Source organism: Carya illinoinensis, chromosome 10 (genome assembly GCF_018687715.1).
Source record: "Carya illinoinensis cultivar Pawnee chromosome 10, C.illinoinensisPawnee_v1, whole genome shotgun sequence".
NCBI classification, from domain to species: domain Eukaryota; kingdom Viridiplantae; phylum Streptophyta; class Magnoliopsida; order Fagales; family Juglandaceae; genus Carya; species Carya illinoinensis.
Window position 1 is genome coordinate 16,555,935 of NC_056761.1, and position 22,293 is coordinate 16,578,227.

The window sequence follows — 22,293 nt, forward strand, 5'->3', positions numbered from 1 at the left end:
ATTTACTCTTTTTATTTTTTTTAAGAAATTACACAATCCACCTTTTTTTTTTTTAAAAAATAAAGAAAAAAAGAAGAAGAAATTACACAATTCTTTCAGATTCTACACGAATATCTTACGAAATAAGATTTTTCAGTACACGCTAACCGGAAGGCCTCGTAACCCATAAACTCCAGTCCCAGTCTACGTAGAAATTAGAATAGCATCACGACTGCAGCAACTACCAGATGTCCTGCTACATCCAACCATTTTCTCCTCTACTTACACCGCCCATTGCTTCCCGCACATTTTCTTCCCTCCAGACCGACCACCACCATGCCGCACATCTTCACGAACACAATCATTCTCGAACCCTTGCCAGTGCCGCCGCCGCGACCCCCATTACCAGTCCCACGCTCACATCCACCGCCGCCACCACTTCATCTGCACAACCCTTGTCTCAGGACTCATGGGTCGAATCCCTTCGCTCCCAAGCCCGGTCCAATCTATTCCGGGAGGCGATACTAACGTACGTCCAAATGTTGACCCTCGCCGGTATTTCACCCGACAACTTTGCTTTCCCGGCTATCCTGAAGGCCGTGGCTGCCCTTCAAGACTTGAATCTTGGGAAACAGATTCATGCCCACGTTTTCAAATTTGGATACGCTTCGTCTTCTGTTACAGTGGCTAATACCCTCGTTCATATGTATGGGAAATGTGGAGATATAGGTGACGTGTACAAGGTGTTTAACAGAATGACTGATAGAGACCAAGTTTCTTGGAACTCCATCATTGCTTCACTGTGTCGGTTTCAGGAGTGGGAGCTTGCTTTGGAAGCGTTTCAATTAATGTTTTTTGATAATATAGCACCTAGCTCATTTACGTTGGTGAGCGTGGCGCTAGCTTGTTCAAATTTTCCTAAGCATGATGGTTTACAGCTTGGTCAGCAGGTGCATGCATATAGTTTGAGAACAGATAATTGGAGAACGTTTACGAACAATGCTTTCATGGCAATGTATGCTAAACTAGGAAGGGTTGCTGATTCCCTAGCTTTATTTGAGTTATTTGAGGACCGTGATATGATTTCATGGAACACCATGATAAGTACTTTCACTCAAAACGATCATTTTCTAGAAGCATTATTTTTCTTACATCTCATGGTTCTCGATGGAATTAAACCTGATGGGGTCACCTTTGCAAGCGTACTTCCTGCCTGCTCTCATTTGGAAATGTTAGATAGAGGCAAGGAAATTCATGCTTATGTCTTGAAGAATACTAATTTACCTGAGAATTCTTTTGTGGGTAGTGCTTTGGTTGACATGTATTGCAACTGTCGACAAGTTGAAAGTGGTCGCAGAGTTTTTGATGGTATCTCAAAGCGGGCTATTCCACTTTTTAATGCTATGATCACTGGCTATGCACAAAATGAGTATGACGAGGAGGCCTTGAGCATCTTCTTTCAAATGGAAGCACTTGATGGAATTTATCCAAATGGCACGACAATGTCAAGTGTGCTGCCAGCTTGTGTTCGATGTGATCTGTTCTCTGACAAGGAAGGTATGCATGGGTATGTAATAAAGAGGGGTTTGGAGAAGGATAGGTATGTGCAGAATGCACTTATGGACATGTACTCCAGGATGGGGAATATAGAAATCTCAAAATATTTATTTGACAGCATGGAAGTAAGAGATATTGTGTCTTGGAACACGATGATAACTGGCTATGTCAATTGTGGATGCCATGAAAATGCACTCCACCTGTTACATTCCATGCAAAAAGTTGAAGAAAAGAACAAAGATGATGATTTTGAGGATGTGAACAGGGTTTCTGAGAGCAGGGTTTCTCCTAAGCCAAATTCAGTAACGCTCATGACAGTTCTGCCAGGTTGTGCCACCCTTTCAGCACTAACAAAGGGTAAAGAGATCCATGCTTATGCCACTAGACATTTTCTGGCATCAGATGTTGCAGTGGGTAGTGCACTCGTTGACATGTATGCAAAATGTGGCTGCTTGAATTTATCTAGGGGAGTGTTTGATCACATGCCCATCAGGAATGTGATCACCTGGAATGTTCTCATCATGGCTTATGGGATGCATGGGAGAGGAGAGGAAGCCCTCAAACTATTTAAGAATATGGCAGCAGAGGGAGACAAGAATGGCATTTTAAGGCCTAATGAAGTTACATTTATTGCAATATTTGCTGCATGTAGTCACTCTGGGATGGTACGTGAAGGCCTACACTTATTCCATAGAATGAAAGAGGACTATGGGGTTGAACCTGCACCAGACCATTATGCTTGTGTGGTGGACTTGCTCGGCCGAGCTGGCCAACTGGAAGAAGCATATGAACTTATCAAGATGATGCCTCCTGAATTTGACAAAAGGGATGCCTGGAGTAGCTTGCTGGGTGCTTGTCGAATTCATTGGAATATAGAAATTGGGGAGATTGCAGCTAAGAATCTCTTCCAATTGGAACCAAATGTAGCTAGCCACTATGTTCTACTGTCCAATATCTACTCTTCTGCTGGACACTGGGAAAAGGCAATGGAGATCCGTAAAATGATGCAGGAAATGGGAGTAAGAAAAGAACCTGGGTGTAGTTGGTTCGAGTTTGGTGATGAGGTTCACAAGTTTATGGCTGGGGATATATCACACCCACAGAGTGAGCAGCTCCATGGATTTCTTGAAACCCTATCAGAGAGGATGAGAAAGGAGGGGTATGTGCCTGATACTTCTTGTGTGCTTCACAACGTTGATGAAGAGGAGAAAGAAACTTTACTATGTGGACACAGTGAGAAACTGGCAATAGCTTTTGGTATTCTTAACACCCGTCCCGGAACTACTATTAGAGTTGCCAAGAACCTTAGAGTATGTAATGATTGCCATGTTGCCACTAAGTTCATCTCAAAGATAGTAGACAGGGAGATCATTGTTAGAGATGTGAGGAGGTTCCATCATTTTAGGAATGGAACTTGTTCCTGTGGAGATTACTGGTGACAAGTGCCGGAACACAATTTCTCTTCTGAAAGAACCAACAAGATTTGTTAAAAATCCTATTCTGTCTGGTACTGTTCATCACAACTCGTTTTCAGATTTTGAAATTTAGTTTGTAACTAAGTTATACCATGTAGAAATTTCTTGAAATTTCTTGTATATGTATTTATTGATAAGGGAATTTATATAGTAAAGTATTTGGTCTTCGACTATTAATCACCACTTCTCTGATTTTGTTGTGAGTCATCATCCTCAACCTTTGAGCTTCTAAAGTCTTCATATTTCCACAAGACTCTTGATGATGTCAAGCTATGAGAATTGGCACGAGGAGCTTTATGGCTACAGTGCATTTTATGGCTCACACGTAACATCCAGTTCTAGCTTTCACTTCTGAATGTCTGCATAAAAGCGACAAGGTTTTGAAGAGAGAGAGAGAGAGAGAGAGAGAGAGAGAGAGTAGGGGTGGGGACTTGCCCAATTCGTATATGGTGCTATAGGGATTTACATCGCCAAGACCATATGTAACTGTGACAAAGTCCATGTAGCATGCAGAATAGCATGTGTAGAATTTCCATGTTTTGCAAACTACCTTTTTGTAATTGCAGAGAATCGAGATGTTTTTGTAATTTGAGTAGGAGTTTTAGGGATTTCGTGGATTTCAGATATTCCTGGAATTTTATTTATTACTTTTCCAATAGGGATTTGAGAGATTCCATAAATTGTACAGATTCCACTTTATGAAATCACTTAGAGAGGAAGTAGAAAGGCCAGCAGGAAGTGGAACATGAGAGGAATGCAGCAGTATGCATGCAAACGTTCTCATACGCCTCCATCCATAGTTCTTATTACTCTCTTGAAATTTTTGTTTGTTTTGGATATGTTTGAGTAGAAATTTAGTTTAAATGGGTAAATTGTCACAAACAATTCCTTTTTGGATGAAATGACTTTTGGTGTTGGTTATAGTAGTGGTATCTTTTGATTGTAGTCAGGAGTTCTCACCAAAGTCGAGTGACTCTTGGTTTGATAAGTAATATATTCTTCCTTTCTTCTTAAAAGTCTGTCTCTTAATTGGTTTGTATCATGAGTTTTGACGTGAATTTTTATTTCTCCAAAGGGAAATTAGATTCTTAAAAGAAAATTTAAAAAATACACAAAAGCTTGACACTATCAGATGATTCAGATCATTTCTCTGTATGAAACATCCATCCTGCCATTCAATTGTTCATGCAGAAAAATAGAGTACTTCTGCATAGACGAAAGAAAACGTATGGCTTTGTAAGAAAGAAGGGTGCTAACCAACGGTAGCAAGAACAAAAGCGTTGTCAAAGCAAACAGAAAAGAAGATAACGAGTTGTTGGGCTTCTGGAGCTCGGTTTTGTTTGTGGCGGCTCGGTCCATGACCCGATCCGTCAAATATTATTGTGACCTTGACCTTTAGATAGATATTCAACGAAACTTGGTCATGGAGTGGAGGCTTGTGTCGTGTCCGATTGATTCCACTTTATATTTTTCTTCTCTCTTATAGTTTCCAACACGAGCTGCAGGATGTGCCACAGGGCTGTGCTTGAGGCGGGTGGGGAGAGAGTCGACGAGAATGGAAACAGAGAGAGATTTTGGAGTATTTAATTTTGATAGCTAAGACTCTTTTAAATACTTTTGGGAGTATTTAATTTTTTCTAATACTTTTTTATAAAGTTTTCATAGAAATTCACTATGAATAATGCAAACCAGCTAATAAATTTTTCTTAAGCAATTTATATGCAACCTAATTATATAGATAGAAGCACTCGTCGAATAACTTTTTTTCTTTTATAACCGATTGTAAAATAATTGTCAGTATCATTATCCGTATGAAAAGAAATTATACAAAATTTCTGACAGAAATGCTGGATGATCATCCTCTTCCTCCTTAAGGGGAGCATAATGTGGAGACAAGAAATCAAGTCTGCAAATACTTTAAAATGGTAAACCAAGGATCAGACCCCATGCACGGCTCCATGACGTGCACGTTTCTCTCCTCACTGTGAGCCCCATTTCCACTTAAAACCGACGCCACTACATCAGTCCCCCCCCAACCGTAGTGCCCCCTGCTCAGCCACCGTGTAATAGCCCACTGCGCAGCTCCATGCACAGCTCTGCCCTGCACCACCAGCAACCACATCAACAGCTAGACATTTCTTCACGTACGCGGCCACTAACAACTTGCCTGCCACTGCACCACCGTGGGATAGCCCCGCTTCCAAAACCCCGTCGAGCGCCACCACCCTCCCTTCTCACGAAAAGCCGCAGCGGAAGCGACGCAGAGCACAAGCAACCACTGCTCCTGCACGACGGAAGCCGCCAGGGCCACAAACTAAGCCTCTGCGGCCTTTCACGATCGTAGTCCCACGCCACCCCAGCACCGCCCAACACCAACCCGCAAGCCTCCACTCACGACCTGCAATCCAACACTCCTCTGTTCTAACCAACTTGAAACAGAGCAGTTTTTTTGTTTTACTCAGCCAACTCACTGCCCTCCTCGTGTCAAGCACGACCCCCCCACAAGCTAACTAGCCACCACAAGCGTCGCACGGTGCAGGTCCAAAAGCTGTCATTGAAGAAGTGAAAGTTAGCAGCCATGGTCATGTCATGACAATTCCATCCTAATTAGAAAAAATTTGTAACTCAAGGCGACAGCATTAACAATAGCACTATGCTGCTGGCATATAAATTTTTATAAAAGCGTCGCGCAGTCCTTGCTCTGCTCCACTATCGTGTCAGTTGTCCGAATGGTTGTGGTCCCTCCTACGTACGGAAAGGAGGCCAGCATGCAGCCCTGATTCTCATTCTATGAACGTATATATGCATGACCAGCCCTGATTCTCGATTTTGTGTTCATCCGTGCTTGCTCGATCCTTCCTCTCCTCTCTTATGGTTAGTACGTCCTCTCCTCTCTTACTCCTCTCTTATGGTTAGTACGTCGATCTCCTCCCTTTTATCATTCAACTTGTCTCTGTATTCATCTTCATCACGTTTAAAATGCATTATATATATATATATATGTATATGTATATTGTTAACAAGTTTGTTAATGTTTGTGTATGTTTAAACCGTTGTATTTTCAAAATCAGTATTGCTAACCAACCAACAAAACTACTTGTTACAAATAATACCTTGTTGTTGCATCCCATTTAGACAAAGGTGGGTTAACTAATAAAACAAAGATGGAACCAGATGAGTCCTTAGGGCCTGCCCTGTTTGCCTGGAGTATGCCCCAGTGTATTTGTACTGGTTTGATCTTTTAATTCATTATTACTTCTAGTAAGTTATTCCTACAAAATTTTAAAAAGTAAAAGGGCTTTTGTCTTTTTTAACCGGTGAGCGAGGCGCCTTCCAGTTCCAGCCCAGTAGAGGCACTTGCCGGTGAGGAAGATCCCATTTAGAAGAAGGGAGAAAAACCTAAGTATCCATTCGCCTTGAGCTAGTCGGCGTCAGCGGCTTCGTGCCGCACTGGATTAATCCGATATGTGGTTCCGCACGTTCCACCAAAGGACCCATTGTGAGGAGTAGCCATTCTAGAACAATATTTTATAGTTTTTTATAAAAGAAAATGGGATTTAAACACTAGACCAAAACATCACCTTTCATAACCGTGTTTGTTGGTTTCTCTGTGTAACCACAAGTACCATTTGCATGGGTTGCGTTTCTTTTTCCAGTATATATTTCTTGTGCTATAAGAAGCCAGCCTGCAAAAGAGATGAATCTTAGTGAATCAGAAATATTGACAGTGGCTAAGAATGGCGGAGATGAGTACTGCATGGGTCGGGGAAAAGTAACAGATAACGGGTTTTGGTGTGTCTGTTGCAATCCTTTCTTCTTTTAAAAAAAAGGTGTACTTTATTGCTCATAACAATGCCTACAACAACTTATTGAGTACAATATCGCGTGCATGAGCGATAGTCTATAAAGAAATGTTTGATTTATTTTCCACGTACTTGCACTTTGCATGATTTATCGTATATTTCTTTTTTCTTCTTCTATGTTTTTTGTCATGACGATTTATAAATAATGCAATGTGTAAAAAATATTATTTGAAAATATATGTTTGTATTTTCTTTTCACACCTTCATCTATATATATCTTCTGAATGATGTTTTTTAATTAACTTGTAATTAGGATGATCAATTGCCTAAAAAATTTCCCACTTTTTGGGATTGGCGTATTCGCAATGGTGGAACCTTGAATCCAATTAAAGATCAAAAGACATGCAGTAAGTGATACAAAGTTCTTTGATCATATATCATTTATCAATATATCTATTTATCATGTCCTTGAGACCTTGTCATCTTTAAACCCATGTTTTTCTTGCTAAAGATCGATATCATGTAACATATATGAAATTATATTTGAAATATTAGTATTGTCATTGAGTTACTCCTAATTATTATTATTATTTGTTGATGTACATGCGAGGGTTGTTCTATGCTCCTATCTGTATACTTGCTTGTTTGAGGCTGATGGGGAAAAAACTAGAAAACCTCTCAATGAATGTGTTATTTGTGGCCTATTGTTTGAATATATTGGTGTGCCTTGAGTAGCATTGACATACTTTATATTGTTATCTTAGAGTACTTATTGGTGTTCTTTAAGTATTATATTCAATTCACCTTCTTGGGGTTGGCTTGTTGTTTGTATATGATTGTTTGTCCGCTTATTAATAATTTTAATGATTAAAAACCATTGATTCTCGTCTAGCACTTATTGGAAATAACATTGCATGTTTCACTCACTTAAATATAACTATATAATTTAACTTAGCACGTAAGATATTAGATACTAATAAATTATTAGACTTTTGTAAACAATAAGATGCAATATTATAATTCCATTATTGTCAAGAAATTAAGTATATAATTTTCTGTTTAGATATGTGTTGGGCGATAGTTGCTACTGAGGCTGTTGCAGTAGGTCTTAAAGCTAAAAATCCAGATAAAGATCTTCTTGAACTTTTTTCCTAGGAGTTACTTGATTGTTGTAAGGAAGAAGAAAAAGAATGTTACACATATTCAATCATAAAAGCTTTGAAATGGATTAAAAGTTATGGGATCAAGAAGGAAGAAGAATACCCATTCAAAGCATGTAAATGTCCTTGTTGACACAAGACTGAAGAACAGGTTATATAAAGTTAAATTTCTCCCCTCTTTCTCTCTCTATCTCACTCCATATATATATATATATATATATATATATATATATATATATATATATATTTGTGTATCTACTTAACTTGTTCTTATCTTGGCTCTTCATGTAGAAAACTCTTGCTGTGAAGATTATTGATGTCAAAAAGGTAGATCATGAGAATGAAAGTGAGCTTCTTATGAGAGTGAAAGAACAACCAATAGCCTAAAAATGACCAATGAATTCAAAAAACTTAAAGGCGTAAGTATCATCAATTTCTAATTGGGCATACATACCAATAATAATATAATGATTATTACTTATCATTTTTTATGTTACTGTTTGATAGGGTATATATGAAGGATCCGATGAACTCGATTTAATTATTCAAGGAAAAGAGAAAACTTATCGACATGCAATCCTTATAATTGGATTTGGTCATGACGAGAAAGAAGACAAAAAATTACTGGATTATAAAAAACTCCTATGGCAAAGATTGGGGAGTACACGGATATGGCAGAATTGCTCGTAAGTCTAGTCTTCCAAAAGGCAAGCCTAACTTGATTTTCCGAACCTGCTATCCAATTGTACCTCAATTATAGCATCTAAATTAATATGTATATGCAACTTTTTATGTATTTTGCATATGAGATCATTTAACTCAGAATTTGATACCATTGTCGATGTCTTATGATACAAGAATTGTCCATTCTTAATCGGAGGAAATTGAAAAGATTAGAAGGGCTAAAAATAGCTCTAAAATGGATGGATCCCTAAAAGTGATAAATGGTTTCATTGTCAAATAACTGATCTACCACAAGCCTATATGACAATCTGTCTGCGTGGACCATCATCTACTTTGTGAAATTTCAAAGAGAATAACTTAAAACCGGCTAATCCTACAACGCATCTCTATCGGAGGCCTATAGGTGATAGCCAAGTAAGGGAGACAGAAACAAATTCAGCCGCGATGCAGGGAAACGAGACCCCCCTCTCGACCTCTCTCTTCACGTGACACGGAAAGCAAATCTCTCTCCTCTATTCTCCTTCTCTCTTTCGAACCCAATCTTCTCCTTCTTTGTTTTTGAACCAAGTGATTGTAGTACGCGAAAGTCGTCTTCTACTTTGCTTGTTTGTTTCTACCCAACCATCTGCATCAAATAAGTAGATTTAAAATGCAAGATCCAAACTTAACCAGTAGCGCCAAGAACATGACTAAATTGACCCAAAGATAGGAAGATTTTTCTCTCAATTTATTTCTTAAAATTTTACAACAGGCCGTACTTAGTCTCTGTTGTAGAAGATGACCGTCTTTTTCCCTAGCCACAACCTTCATTTTTAACCAACTATATCAGCTATGTCAAGTTAGAAACTAAAGAAACATTTGATAATGGGATAATAAAATATTATGAAATTCGCCCCACATATTTGTTACAAAATTAGGCGACTAATGCTCAAGCCAACTCAAAAAGACTTCACTAAAAGAACCTAATGCCTTGTTTTAAATTTTTAATCCCAGTGATCACATTTCCATCAGTGACCACATTTCCATTAAAATAACTATGCTAATGTATATCTTGCAACCCTAGCCAGAACCCCAACTACCAAAAGTTCATCCCCAACACAACAAATTAGCAACCATAAAATTTTTCTTGTATCTCAGTTCTATGGCACAAAACCAGAGCCCCATCATTAAGTTGCCAAAACAATGAAAAAAATCGTCCTGCAAACCCCATTATCATATTTTATTCCATCAAAACTTGCTTTTCTGGAGTTTCCCCACAGCTAGATTCACATGAAACTATAAAGTAAAGACAAAATACAACTTCCAAAACCATAAAGAAACAAAAGTAGAACTTTTCATCATCCAAGCAGCACAGAACGAGTTGAGATAGAGGTCAGAGATATCGACCTAACAAAGACTCGTAACAAAAGAAAGCTCAAACATAATTATCCAGGAAAAAAAATAGATAAACAAGTCTGTAGAGGCACATATTTGGATGAAAATACGATTTAATGTTAGGGTTTCTAAGAGAGAGAGAGGAGAGAGAAGTTTTCATTTCAGTTCAGACGGAAAGAAAGGGAGACGGAAAGTGGGGTTAAAATTATCCCCTGCATCGTGCAGTAGTAAGTTTAAAATTTACCTCTTACGTGGCAAATTCTGATTGGCCTCCGTTATTTTCCATTTATAGAAGTGTCCGGTCTGAAGCGTTTCTGAATTTCAAATTGCACAATTTTAACATATGTCAAGTAATTTTTTAACATCACTTCTATAATTGTAGAAGGTGGCATTATCTCTCAATTTTCTATTAAGTAAATTAAATGCATAAATTATTACAAACTGGATCAAGTAATAACCATTATCCAAGAAAATAACATGACAGAAGTTTTCAGAAACAAATATCGGTTAAGAAAAAAACCATGTACATGAGAGAGAGAGAGAGAGAGAGAGAGAGAGAGAGAGAGAGAGAGAGAGAGAGAGTAGTAAAAAGAGAGAAGGCACAAAAAGCTCATCGTTACCAATTATGTTCTTTTTTTTTTTAGTTAAGTTCCCTCTCCTACACAAGGAAAATAAAAAAGCCACCCAATTCACATCGACAAAAGCACGCCGCATAATCTCACTTAAACGAGGTACCATTGGAGGCTTGAAGCAAAGGAATTTTGCAAACAAAATTAAATAAGCAACATAAGGCCAACTTTCGAATGTCTAAATAAACACTAGAAGCACTATCTTTCCATTTAACTAGTATAATTCATGTTTCCCAATTCCAACAGCATTGTTAAACTCCATTCGCATTTCACCTCTTGAAAGATCTTCAAATGCAACATGTTTCACCTGAAGGAAACGGAAAAAGGTCAGTGGTCTGCATAAAACCATGCATATAGAATTACCATCAAAATGCTCCAGAAATAAATAAATAAATCTATTGAAGTTGCTAAACCAGGAGGTTTGTGACTAACATATATGCATATTCCAACTATTCTAATAATATTTATGTTTTTTATTGGCACCGGGTGTCGAGGAACAAAGTCCAGAGTAATTCCGGGGCTGCACGACCTCTTGACAAGTAGTAGCAAATGAGTCATTGTTTCCCCATTCCTCCCCCACATAAAGCACCAATTTATCACCTTCGTCCATCATCTCCTTAAATTATCTTACGTAAGAATTTCCCCCAATGCAGGACTCCAAGTTTTCTTCCGTGGGACATGAGAATTATCGCAAGGAGTCAAGCTATGATAAATTGATTTCACTTCAAATGTCACTTTCTTGGTGGGGGCCCAACACATCCGATCATGTCTCCAGAGTTATAATCTAAGTAAGTACAAATAGGCATGAAATGAAATAAAGATAGAAAAAGATAAGACATGAAGGGTGCAAAATAATGGATACCTATCTCAAGAAGATGGGAAAGAAAGAGTTGAGAATAAAAGAAACATCCAGCAGTGCTCTGAGCAACAAAGGATAATAATAGGACTGTAATCTAGTGCATCTTTAAAATTTAACCCAACATAAATTATCAACAAAGTTTGAAGAAGTTAAAAGGTCTACAACTCTTTTACAACTAGTCCATGAGAAATTGCTCTCTCTCTCACACACACACACACGAGCTATCGTTTCCCTTTTTCCGGTGCTCCACGCCGGAAATAGCTATTATTTTTCCCCCATTTTTTTTCTCCACTGTTTTCCTTCCTCTTCTTATCTTCTTCATTATCTCACGATGGTTTTTAGTAAGAAGCTGTTCATTAATTCCAAGTCTTTCTTCTTTCATCATGTAAACGACAAGTGGTGGAAAATCACTGAGAAAAGTTGCAAGGTTACTAAGTTTATTACGGTGGATGTTTATGCTGTGGAATGGTTGGCCTCTGTAGTGTCTACCTATGGTGGCTGGTTGGTCTGTCAGTGTTTTATAAGTCCAGACAAATTGGGAATCAGGTGTTCATTGCCCAGCGCTGCCACAACAAATTTGGACGTTTTCTGTCACTGTCTGAACATAAAAAAGAGGTGAGGCATGGTTTTATCGCTGTCCTGGAAGGATTAAGGGGTGAGGGATGGACGCGTTTTGCTGCAATGCTGAGAAAGGAGGCTCCAAGTCCTCTATTTCAGGTGTGGAAAATAGGGCAGGCTTTCAGAGGAACTCCTCGTCTCCTCGAGCGCAAGCAATGTTGGGTCTGAAGAAGTCCTTTGCAGATGTAGTGAAGAAGCCGCCCCATTCTTCTGAATCTTATGGTTGCTTGAGGGGTAAGTGGACTGTCTTTGGGGCGGATGGTGGGAAGGTGGTGCAAACGGAATTCAATTCTCCCAAGTATGACGCTTGGGTCTCCAAGGGTGACATGTCAGGGGCTGGAGAGGGTATGTCTTTGTTGTCCATGCAGAACACATTATTGGACATGAGCGGTAAAATTGATTTTATGTTAAAAGTAGGGTGAAAATGGGCCTGGGCTCGAAGAAGAAAGGAGCGGGCTGCAAGCCTGGAGTTATGGATAAGCAGGAATTGGATTACACTGTTGGGCTGGCCTCTATGGGCCCAAAGCAGGGCGAGGTTGAGAAGGGTAAGCAAATGACTGGGCTGGGCCTGGCTAAAAGCCTGTTACGCTTTTGGTGAGAGAAGCCCCGTATCGGGCCTGTTTTGGGGCCAGAAGGCGTCGTGCCTTCACCACCACCTGCAGTGCCTACCGTCAACTCGCAGCCACCAGGGTCAGCTCAAACCCCGCCAACGGTGCTAGTTGATCCCTTGGAGAGTGCGATGGTGCCGGAAAAGTTGCCGAAATTGAAGGGGGAATTTCTGTCGAGGTTTGAGTCTCAGAGTAGTGGAGGAGCAGATAGTTGCTCGGTCAATGTCTTTGATCCCACATGTGAGGCGTTTGCATTCAGTAGATCCTGTTCTGTTGGTTATTCAACCTCCATTGCCAGTGGAGGCTTTAATTCGCACGGGGAAGGAAATTGGGGACTCCATAAGTGATGCTTAATTCAGATATGGTGCAACAGGGTGTAGATGGGGAGGCTTCTGGTGTTTCAAACCTGCAATTAGTTTTATGCAAAGGGGATTGTGCTGGTGGGAGCCCAATTCCTATATGTGCTCTTCCCCCCTCATGTGTGGTGTCAGATTGGGTTCTTAAAAAGGTAGAGGAACTACAGGCCTGTGTTGGGATTTCCGGTGTTGGCTTCGAAGAACAATTCAAGGCACTTCTTATAGCCATTGAATCTGGAAGTTCCTCGGTTTTAAAACCTACTTCTATAAAAGAAAGGGATCTAAGGAGACTAGAATGCTCTATAAATTATGATATCAAGGAAGGTACAGATTGAAAGGGAGGGGATCTCATATTTTTCATGAAGCCTAATATTCTTACTTGGAATGTTAGATTCTTACTTGGAAGGTTAGGGTCTTAATGATCCTAACAAATGTTCTCAAATCAAGTCCTTGAGATATAATTGGAAAGTTGACATATTTTTCTTACAAGAGACGAAGTTACACTTCATCGATAGATGTTTAATTCATAGCTTGTGGGGCTGTTCCTTTGTGAGTTGGGCTTATTTGGTGCCTTCGGGAGGCGTCCTCTTGATGTGAGACACAAGGGTGGTAGAGTTTGCAGGAATGCATTGTCAAATTTACTGTAGCATGTTTTTTTTTTTAAATGTTGAGAATGGATGGGAGTGGGCCTAAGCGGGCGTCTATGGTCCAAATTTAGATAGAGAAAGAAGCCTATTGTGGGATGAATTGGCAAATTTGTACTCTCTTTAGGACATTCCGTGGTGTATGAGTGGTGATTTCAACATTACTCGATTCCACAGCAAACGTTCAGGTAATTCTAGCTCTTCCCAAGCTATGAAACATTTTTTAATTCATTTTTATTTGGATCTTCTAGATCTTCCTCTCGTGGGGGGCATCTCTACTTGCTCTAATGGTCGTGGCTGGTTGAGATTGGATCGCTTTCTTGTTTCCCCTTCTTGGGAGGCACATTATCAAGAGTTAATGTCAAAAGAGATTGCCCCGTGTGTATTCAGACCATTTTCCTATCTTGCTGAACAGTGGTGGCATTCATGGGGGTCGGAGGTATTTTAAATTTGAAAATATGTGGTTGGAAATTGATGGCTTTGTTGATAAGGTTAGAAGCTGCTGGGCATCTTACCAGTTCACAGGTACTCCTAGCTTCATTCTTGCTAGTAAGCTCAAAGCTTTGAAATTTAATTTAACGGACTGGAACACAACAGTTTTTGGGAGTATCAATGGCCAGAAAAATTCTCTTTTGGAGGAGTTGCAGGTTTTGGAGTCTAGGGAAGAAGACAGTCCGTTCTGATGAGGCTTTTTTGAGGAAAAAATCTGCGGTGGCTGACCTTGAGAGGGTCTTATTGATGGAGGAGATCTCTTGGCAGCAAAAGTCTAGGTCCCATTGGTTAAGGAAGGGGATAATTTTTTAAAAAATGGCCAACCGACATCGTAGGAACAATGCCATTGAGATGCTTCATTCCGATGTATTTGAAATCTCCTCTCCTCCTAAAATTCAGGACATTATATTGCATTATTATGAAGATCTTCTCTCCGAATCTGTTTCTTGAAGGCCTAAGCTTGATGGGATGGTTTTTTACTCTCTTGATCCACTTCGTGCGAGTTGGTTGGAGAGATCCTTTGATGAAGACGAGGTTTTTCAGGTGGTTAGTGGGGTGGTCAAAGATAAAGCTCCTGAACCGGATGGTTTTTCTATGCCCTTCTTCCAAGTTTGCTGGGATATTGTGAAGGAAGACAACCCTAAGGGGTAGCTCAGTTGGTCAGGCCTTGTGTTTGCTCTCAAATGGTCACCAGTTCGAGTCCCCTCAGGGCCACTGGATGTTTATTTAGCCGTTAACTTTAGGGCCTCGTGGGATTAGTCGAGGTCTGCACAAGTTGGCCCGGACATCCACCGATATAAAAAAATATATATATTGTGAAGGAAGATGTGATGCTGGTTTTTTAGGAGTTTTTTCTCTTTTTAAAAGTGTGAAAAATCTCTTAATGCCATCTTTATTGCAATTATTCCGAACTCAAGTATTTTCGACCTATAAGTCTTGTGAGTGGGATTTATAAGATAATATCGAAGGTGCTTGCTAATCAAATGTGCAAGGTGATGGAACACATCATCTCTAAGCCCCAAAATGCCTTTGTTCAGGGTAGAAAAATCCTTGACTCGGTGCTTATTGCTAATGAATGCCTTGACAGTTAAATGAGGGAGGGCACTCCCAGTGTCCTTTGTAAGCTGGATATGAAAAAGACTTTTGATCATGTGAATTGCGACTTCCTATTCTACATTCTTGAGAGATGCAGCCTTGGGGCTAGGTGGTATTCATGGATTATGGATTGTGTTTCTACTCCCCAATTCTAGGTTTTGGTCAATGGTAATTTTGCTGGTTTCTTCCATGGTTCGCGTCGATTGAGACAGTGGGCTCACTTCCTTTTTGTCACTGTCATGGAGGCACTGGGATGAATGGTGCAGGCTGCTGTAAGGGGCAGGGGATTTCTATCTGGATTTTCAGTTGGTAATGACACTTACAGGCCTATTACTCTTTCACATCTTATTTTTGCAGATGACACCATCATCTTTTGTGATGCGGATTGTGGCATATTTAAGCCTTAAGAGCTGTACTATAATGCTTTGAAGTTGTTTCGGGACTTAAGGTGAATTTGAGCAAGTCCGAGTTGATTTCAGTGGGGGAGGTGCATAATGTCAATAGCTTGGCAAGATTGTTGGGATGTAAGATTGCCTCTCTTCCCATGAAATATTTAGGACTTCCATGGGGGGCGCCTTTTAAGGCCCATGCTATTTGGGATGGGGTCGTTGAAAAATTTGAGAGATGATTGGCTCGTTGGAAGCGTGTTTACTTATCTAAGGGGGTAGACTCACTCTTTTGAAGAGTTCTCTCCCTAATCTCCTTACTTAATTATCTATCACTGTTTCCACTACCTGCAGGAGTTGTAAACCGGATTGAAAAGTTGTTTCGGGCTTTTCTTTGGGATGGTATGGGCAAAGCTACTAAGTTCCATCTCGTTAGTTGGAATAAAGTTTGTACTCCCATTTTGGTTGGAGGGTTAGGTGCTCGTTATTGGGTTAAGTGGCTATGGAGATATCAATTGGAAGGGGAATCGGTTTGGAGAGAGATAATAGATCTGAAGTATGGTAGTGCATTTTTTTTTTTGTGGGGGGGGGGGGGGGGGGGGGGGGGGGGGGGGGGGGGGGCGGGGGGTGGGGGGTGTTCTAACGCCGTTCGAGGGACTTATGGTGTGGGGCTGTGGGGCTGTGGAAGTTCATTAGAAAGGGTTGGGAGAGTTTTGTTAGTCATGTGAATTTTGCTGTTGGCGAGGGATCTAGGACCCATTTCTGGTTTGAAATTTGGTGTGGTGAGCGGGCTCTCTACAGTATGGTTCCAGCTATTTATAGATTGGCTTCTGATAAGTTTGTTGCTGTTTCAGATCTGTTTTCTTGTCCTAATGGTGTGATTCAGTGGGATATATGTTTAACTCGAGCAGTTCAAGATTGGGAGATCGACGAAGTTTCAGCTTTTTTCAGTCATCTATACTTTTTTGTTTTTGATAGGTAAGTCAGTCATCTATACTCACTGAGGATTAATGGTAATGCCATGGATAGAATGTTATAGACTGCAAAGGGGAGCAAAAAATTCACTCATACTATAAGCTTTTGTCTTTTCAGGGCAGTCCTTCCTTTCCTTGGAAGAGTATTTGGAGGTCTCATGTGCCTTCTAAGGTGACTTTTTTCGTTTGGACAGCTTCCCTTGGAAAAACCATGACGCTGGACAATTTAAGGAAGCAAGGTATCATTGTTTTGGAGTGGAGTTGCATGTGCAAAATGAATGGGAAAACAGTGGATCATCTCCTTCTGCATTGTGAGGTGGCAAGGGCTTTGTGGAATGGTGTTTTTCACAAAATTGGCCTGGATTGGGTGATGCCGTCAAGAGTGGTCGAGCTTCTTGCTTGTTGGAATGGGATTCAGGGCTGCTCTCAAGCGGGTGTGGCGTGGAAGATGATCCCCTTATGTCTTATGTGGTATATTTGGATGGAAAGAAATGAGCGGTGTTTTAACAATAAAGTGCATTCTTTAGAACAAATCTGGAATTTTTTTGTTCATTCCTTGCTGTCTTGATTTTCAGTTTTAGGGAGTAACAGTCTTTTCATTCATGAGTTTCAGATTTCTCTTCCCACTTTCTAGAATGTACTTAAGTGTTTTCTTTTGTATACTTCATGTGTACACGGGTTTCACCTATACATTCGTATCAATAAAATATTTTATTACTTATCCAAAAATAATTCAACAAAGGCTTTCAGTATTGCACATCATTGCACCAACAGCAAAAGAAGCAATAGTCAATTACTGAAAATCATTACTACCATTTGAGTAAACAAATCGCGCTTCTGTGACATAATATAAACATGCTAACTAACCATTGCAGAGGTGATTTTGCCAAAACCACTGTCTCCCACGACTGCCAGAGTCTACATGAAATAATACAAAGATAAAAAATAAATATAAATCAACAATAATTTATCAAAAAAAAAAAAAAAGAAATAAAAATCAATGCTAAATATTACTCATCAAAATTAAACTCAACACCGAAAATCTGTATAGCTTCTCTTACAAAGTCTTGAAGTCGAAACAGCAACTGAACAATGCTAAACAAAAGGTTAAGGTTCCTGTAACCACTCTCCTATTTTATAGAAGCCGGACACTTTCTAATATATATTAAACCAGAAGTTTAAAGTCCAACAGTTTGTAATAGCAATCAGAGGATACTTCCCAATAAAATCTCCGGCAAGATTATCAAATGTTACTCTATTGACTTCCAGGACAGGCTCCATCTCATTTCCATAACCAAAAGCTTTTGAATAACTGACAGAAGATAGGCTAGAGATGATGGCTAGAAAAGATCGATAGTTAGTGGAATGAGAACAAGAGGATAACAGGACAAGAACCTCAAATGAGGAGTTGGTGGATAAATATCTAGTAGAATGAGAAGGTGCCAGGGTGGAAGATGATCCCGTTGTGTATCATGTGGTGTACATGGTCGGAGAGGAATGAGAGATGCTTTGAAGATAGGGAATGCACAATGGAGGAACTTCAGAATTTTTTTATGCGCACTTTAAGGTTGTGGTTTTCAGCCATTATACTTGATGGAAACAATGTCCATGATTTTCTTTCTTTAGCTAGAATGTAATTAGGTGTTTCTTTTGCATACTTCCTGTGTACACGGGCTATGCCTACTTCATTCGTATGAATAAAATTCTCTTATTACTTATCAAAAAAAAAATGAGAAGGTGCTGCCCCTGTAAACAGGTGGCATTCTCTACGAGCAGGAAAGCTAAGGTTATCATATGCCACTGTCCGAGGTTAGAGACACTTAAACATAATGAATTCAAGCTCAAGCACCGTCTTTCTCCGTCATCAGAGAAACAGCCACTGCATTCTTCCCAAAAGCCCCACATTAAGCATAATGGAATCATTCACCCCACATCTAGGCGACAAAGATTATTATTTTACCCTTTCAGCATGCCATAAGCTCCACCCTTACCTAAGGCATAACCCAAACTATACCAAGACATTTGAAAATTGAGTACCAAAGTGCTCTGGCCACGTCACTGCGAAGCCCTGCTCTTCCTATACATCCAGCTCATCTCATCCACAAGAGTAATCTCCTTGACGATGTAAACAACCTAATTTTTCATTGCTGTCTCTGTCAGATAAGAATTCTTACCCATCACTTCAATATCATAGAGATTGCATGAGTATTAATTTCATCCTAACACGTCTGAAAACGTGAAAAGAATGAGTAGTCCCATTGAGCTACCACTCTAATATAGTATACAAATCTCCTCAGAGATCATAACCAAACAATGGACCCTAGATATTGTTTGTACCCCAAGGGGATTTGAACCTTAGACCTAGGGGGAGCATACCCCTAAGCCCAAGGCCTTTACCACCTGAGCCAATCTCTAGGGGTTTGGCTCTAAAATTTATGAATGGCATAAAAGGATCCAGTAGCCTAGTCCAATTAGATGGGAGATTTGTTATAGATTTACTATGGATTAGTACAGTGGCAGTGGAGGATTAGGGAAGGATATAGAGTATATTTCAGAGTGGAAGCAATACCATGTCTTTGATTTTTTTAAATGGGTAATAGAGATTTTATTAAAGGTGCGGCCCCTGTACACAGGTGGCAAATCTACAAGCAGTAAGCTAAGGTTATCATATGCCACTGTCCAAACTTAAAGACGCTAAAGCATAATGGAATCATTCACCACACATCTAGACGACAAAGATTACTATTTTCCCTTTCAGCATGCCATAAGCTCCACCGTTCCCAAGGGCATAACCCAAACTATCCCAAGACATTTGAAAATTGAGACCAAACTTGTCACATCATTTTTTATTGCTGTCAATTTGTCAGATAAGAATCTTCCTTACCCATCACTTCAATATCATGGAGATTTTGCATGAGTATCAATTTCATCCTAACGAGTCTTTGATTTTCTGAAAACATGAAAAAATGAGTAGCTCCATTAAGCTACCGCTCTAATATAGTATATGAATCTCCCCAGAGATCGTAACCAATCATGGCCCTAAAATTTATGACTGGCATAAGAGGATCCAGTAGCCTAGTCCAATTAGATGGGATATTTGTTATAGTCTCATGGAAGGTCAGCTAAATATATTTATAAGATAATTAACAGATTCATCTACCTACCCATGAATTAATTAGAAATACGAAAACGACAACGCCATAACAGTGGCTCAAAGGTATCAAGAATCAATGGAATCAATTTGCTTTACCTCGCTCATCCTCGGGGGGCTTTAGCCTAAAGGAATCCGCTGTCTCAGAGTCTATACCATCCAATACCACAGCTTGATACGTCTTAATCTCACCTCCATCGCCAAGATCCTTGGCCACGAAGGTTAAATAATACCTGATTCCCCTGGAAGCCTGACCCATTGCCTTCAAGACCTTAACAAACTCCAACTCTGCATTGGCATCCTACACACCAACCAAAGCCATCACGAATTTTCACAACTTTCTGTTTAAAAAGATGATGGTGCTAATAATTTTTCTAATGATGGTGATGATGATAACAACAACAGAGCAAAAAAAAAAAAAAACCTTGAACCGACGATTGTATTCGTCGATTGCGAGCTGCGAATACCGTTTATATTTATCATAGTTGTAGTCTATGTTGCATGGTAGAATTTGGTGGAAACAATTGACGCCAGGGATGTCAGAAACATCAAAGCCCTAAACCAACAAATGACACGAAAAGATGGAGGAATTAAGCAAAAAATTCAAGCTGGAGTAGGCGTAGACAATGATATCAAATATAGTCAGACTGACGTCACTTTTCAAAACTTGTTCGCTGTAGGAGTAGGCTTCCTCTGGTGTCATCTCATCACGGTCATCATTTATCGCGTCATATAGCGACGAAGATGAAGAAAAATTATTTTGCCTGAGGATTAATTCTCTTTCCAACTTGTCGTAACCAAACAACTCCACAAGACCCATCTCGTCGTCCGTACCCATGTCGTCGTCCGTCTCCATTGCTCTTCAAGCGATAACCCAACAATTGGAGAAACGCGAAGACAAACCTAGCCGCTGCCGCTATCGCACTCTCACTCCTCGCCTCAATGACCTAAGCAAGCACGGAATCTCTATCGTTAATTTATAAATCTCTCCACATTAATTCTTCTTTCCATTAATTAGGCAATAGGCATCACCGGTAACAAAAAAAATAAATCAAACATCTTTAAAAAAAATTAAAATATGTAAAAAAAAAAATGAATTTTATAAAAAAAGTAATTTAAAAATCACTAAAAATTAAAAAATAATTATTTTTATGAAAAATAATTAAAAAATATTAAAAATTGAGAATATTAAAAAAATAAAAAATACTAAAAATTAAAAAAAATTATTTTTATAAAAAATAATTAAAAAATCATTACAAAAGAGTTTACTTGGAAGAAATGCTTGTTTTCAACTTTTAATATTTATGATAATGCTCATGCAGTTGTGAATTATCAATCCTCTAGAGTCTAAACCACGATTTAGTATGCATAATGAGTAATAATACATCTATAATTATTTTACACTTAACCAGTACAAGCATATCACTTCATTAAAATATGATAAATAATATTTGTAATTATAGAATATATAAACACTGCATATTCTTTTTTTAAAAATTGAGTAAATATAAAAAAATTGATTTTTTTAATTATAGACCGCACTATTTTTTAAAACGATAACGCGGTACTTGCATAATATATAACTATATTTTACATTACTCTTAAAATATAAAATTAACTTTAATTTCATAGAGAATTATGAAATAATTGTAAAAATGTTGTAAGTAAATCATTTTCTATGTATAAAATGTGGTTAAAAATGGAACAAAATGTCTAGACTTTGTTAAATGTTATATTATCAAGTTATGAGTCAAATCAGAGTTGAAATGCCATAATTTCGACTTTGATTACGACTTCATCAGAGTTCGAATCCAAACCCTGCTTCAACCAAAGTAGACTCAATTGGAGCAAAGTCGAAGCCACAACTACCCAAAAATTATCCAAATCAAAACAAGCAAAATCACCTACAAACCACAACAAGCAAAATCTAGAAGCAAAAATCACCCATACACCCGAATCATAAGAAAAATCACCGAAATAAAAAATCTAACAAATCATATAAGTTGAAAGTTGAATAAAATATTGTTACAATATTATTTTTTTAATATTAAATGCCTAGAAACATAAATTCAAAGTTCTATTTATGTTATAATGGCTTAAGATGGCTAACTTAACGTACATATTGATATTAAAAGAAAAAGTTAAATACGGTATTTTTCATTAATTAATTTAGTTATTTTAGCACATCGCGCATATATATATATATAAATATATAAATATATATATATTTATATATATATATAAATATATATATTTATATATTTATATATATATATATATATATATTTACGACCAAATCGATCTAAACTATGTCTAAACGAGTTGGTCTTTTGTTGACTTGCCTCCCATCACTCCCATGTATGGGGCTATGGGTTGAGCATGCTTCATTAATTAATTACAATAAGTAAGTATGCTTCCTTAATTAATTACAAGAGAGTTTGCTTCAAAC

General features: G+C 38.7%; 2 protein-coding genes across 3 annotated transcripts; one reads left to right on the forward strand and one right to left on the reverse strand.

Moving 5' to 3' along the window:
* Window positions 1-132: 132 nt before the first annotated feature.
* On the forward strand, window positions 133-3,682 carry LOC122279276 (pentatricopeptide repeat-containing protein At3g57430, chloroplastic-like). Its single transcript, XM_043089801.1, has one exon. It carries the CDS (start codon window positions 228-230, stop codon window positions 2,973-2,975), a length of 2,748 nt encoding a protein of 915 aa, XP_042945735.1. The 5' UTR covers window positions 133-227; the 3' UTR covers window positions 2,976-3,682.
* Window positions 3,683-17,558: 13,876 nt separating this feature from the next.
* LOC122278967 lies at window positions 17,559-20,825 on the reverse strand. 2 transcript variants are annotated; one of them, XM_043089194.1, is made up of 4 exons: window positions 20,502-20,825; window positions 20,269-20,399; window positions 19,944-20,145; window positions 17,559-19,643 (listed from the first exon to the last, which is right to left on the reverse strand). In XM_043089194.1, the coding sequence occupies exons 1-4, from the start codon at window positions 20,698-20,700 to the stop codon at window positions 19,549-19,551; spliced, it is 627 nt and encodes a 208-aa protein (XP_042945128.1). In that variant the 5' UTR covers window positions 20,701-20,825; the 3' UTR covers window positions 17,559-19,548. The 2 variants fall into 2 exon arrangements, with proteins under 2 accessions (XP_042945128.1, XP_042945127.1); XM_043089193.1 differs by having other exon boundaries at window positions 20,269-20,400; window positions 20,497-20,822.
* Window positions 20,826-22,293: the final 1,468 nt, after the last annotated feature.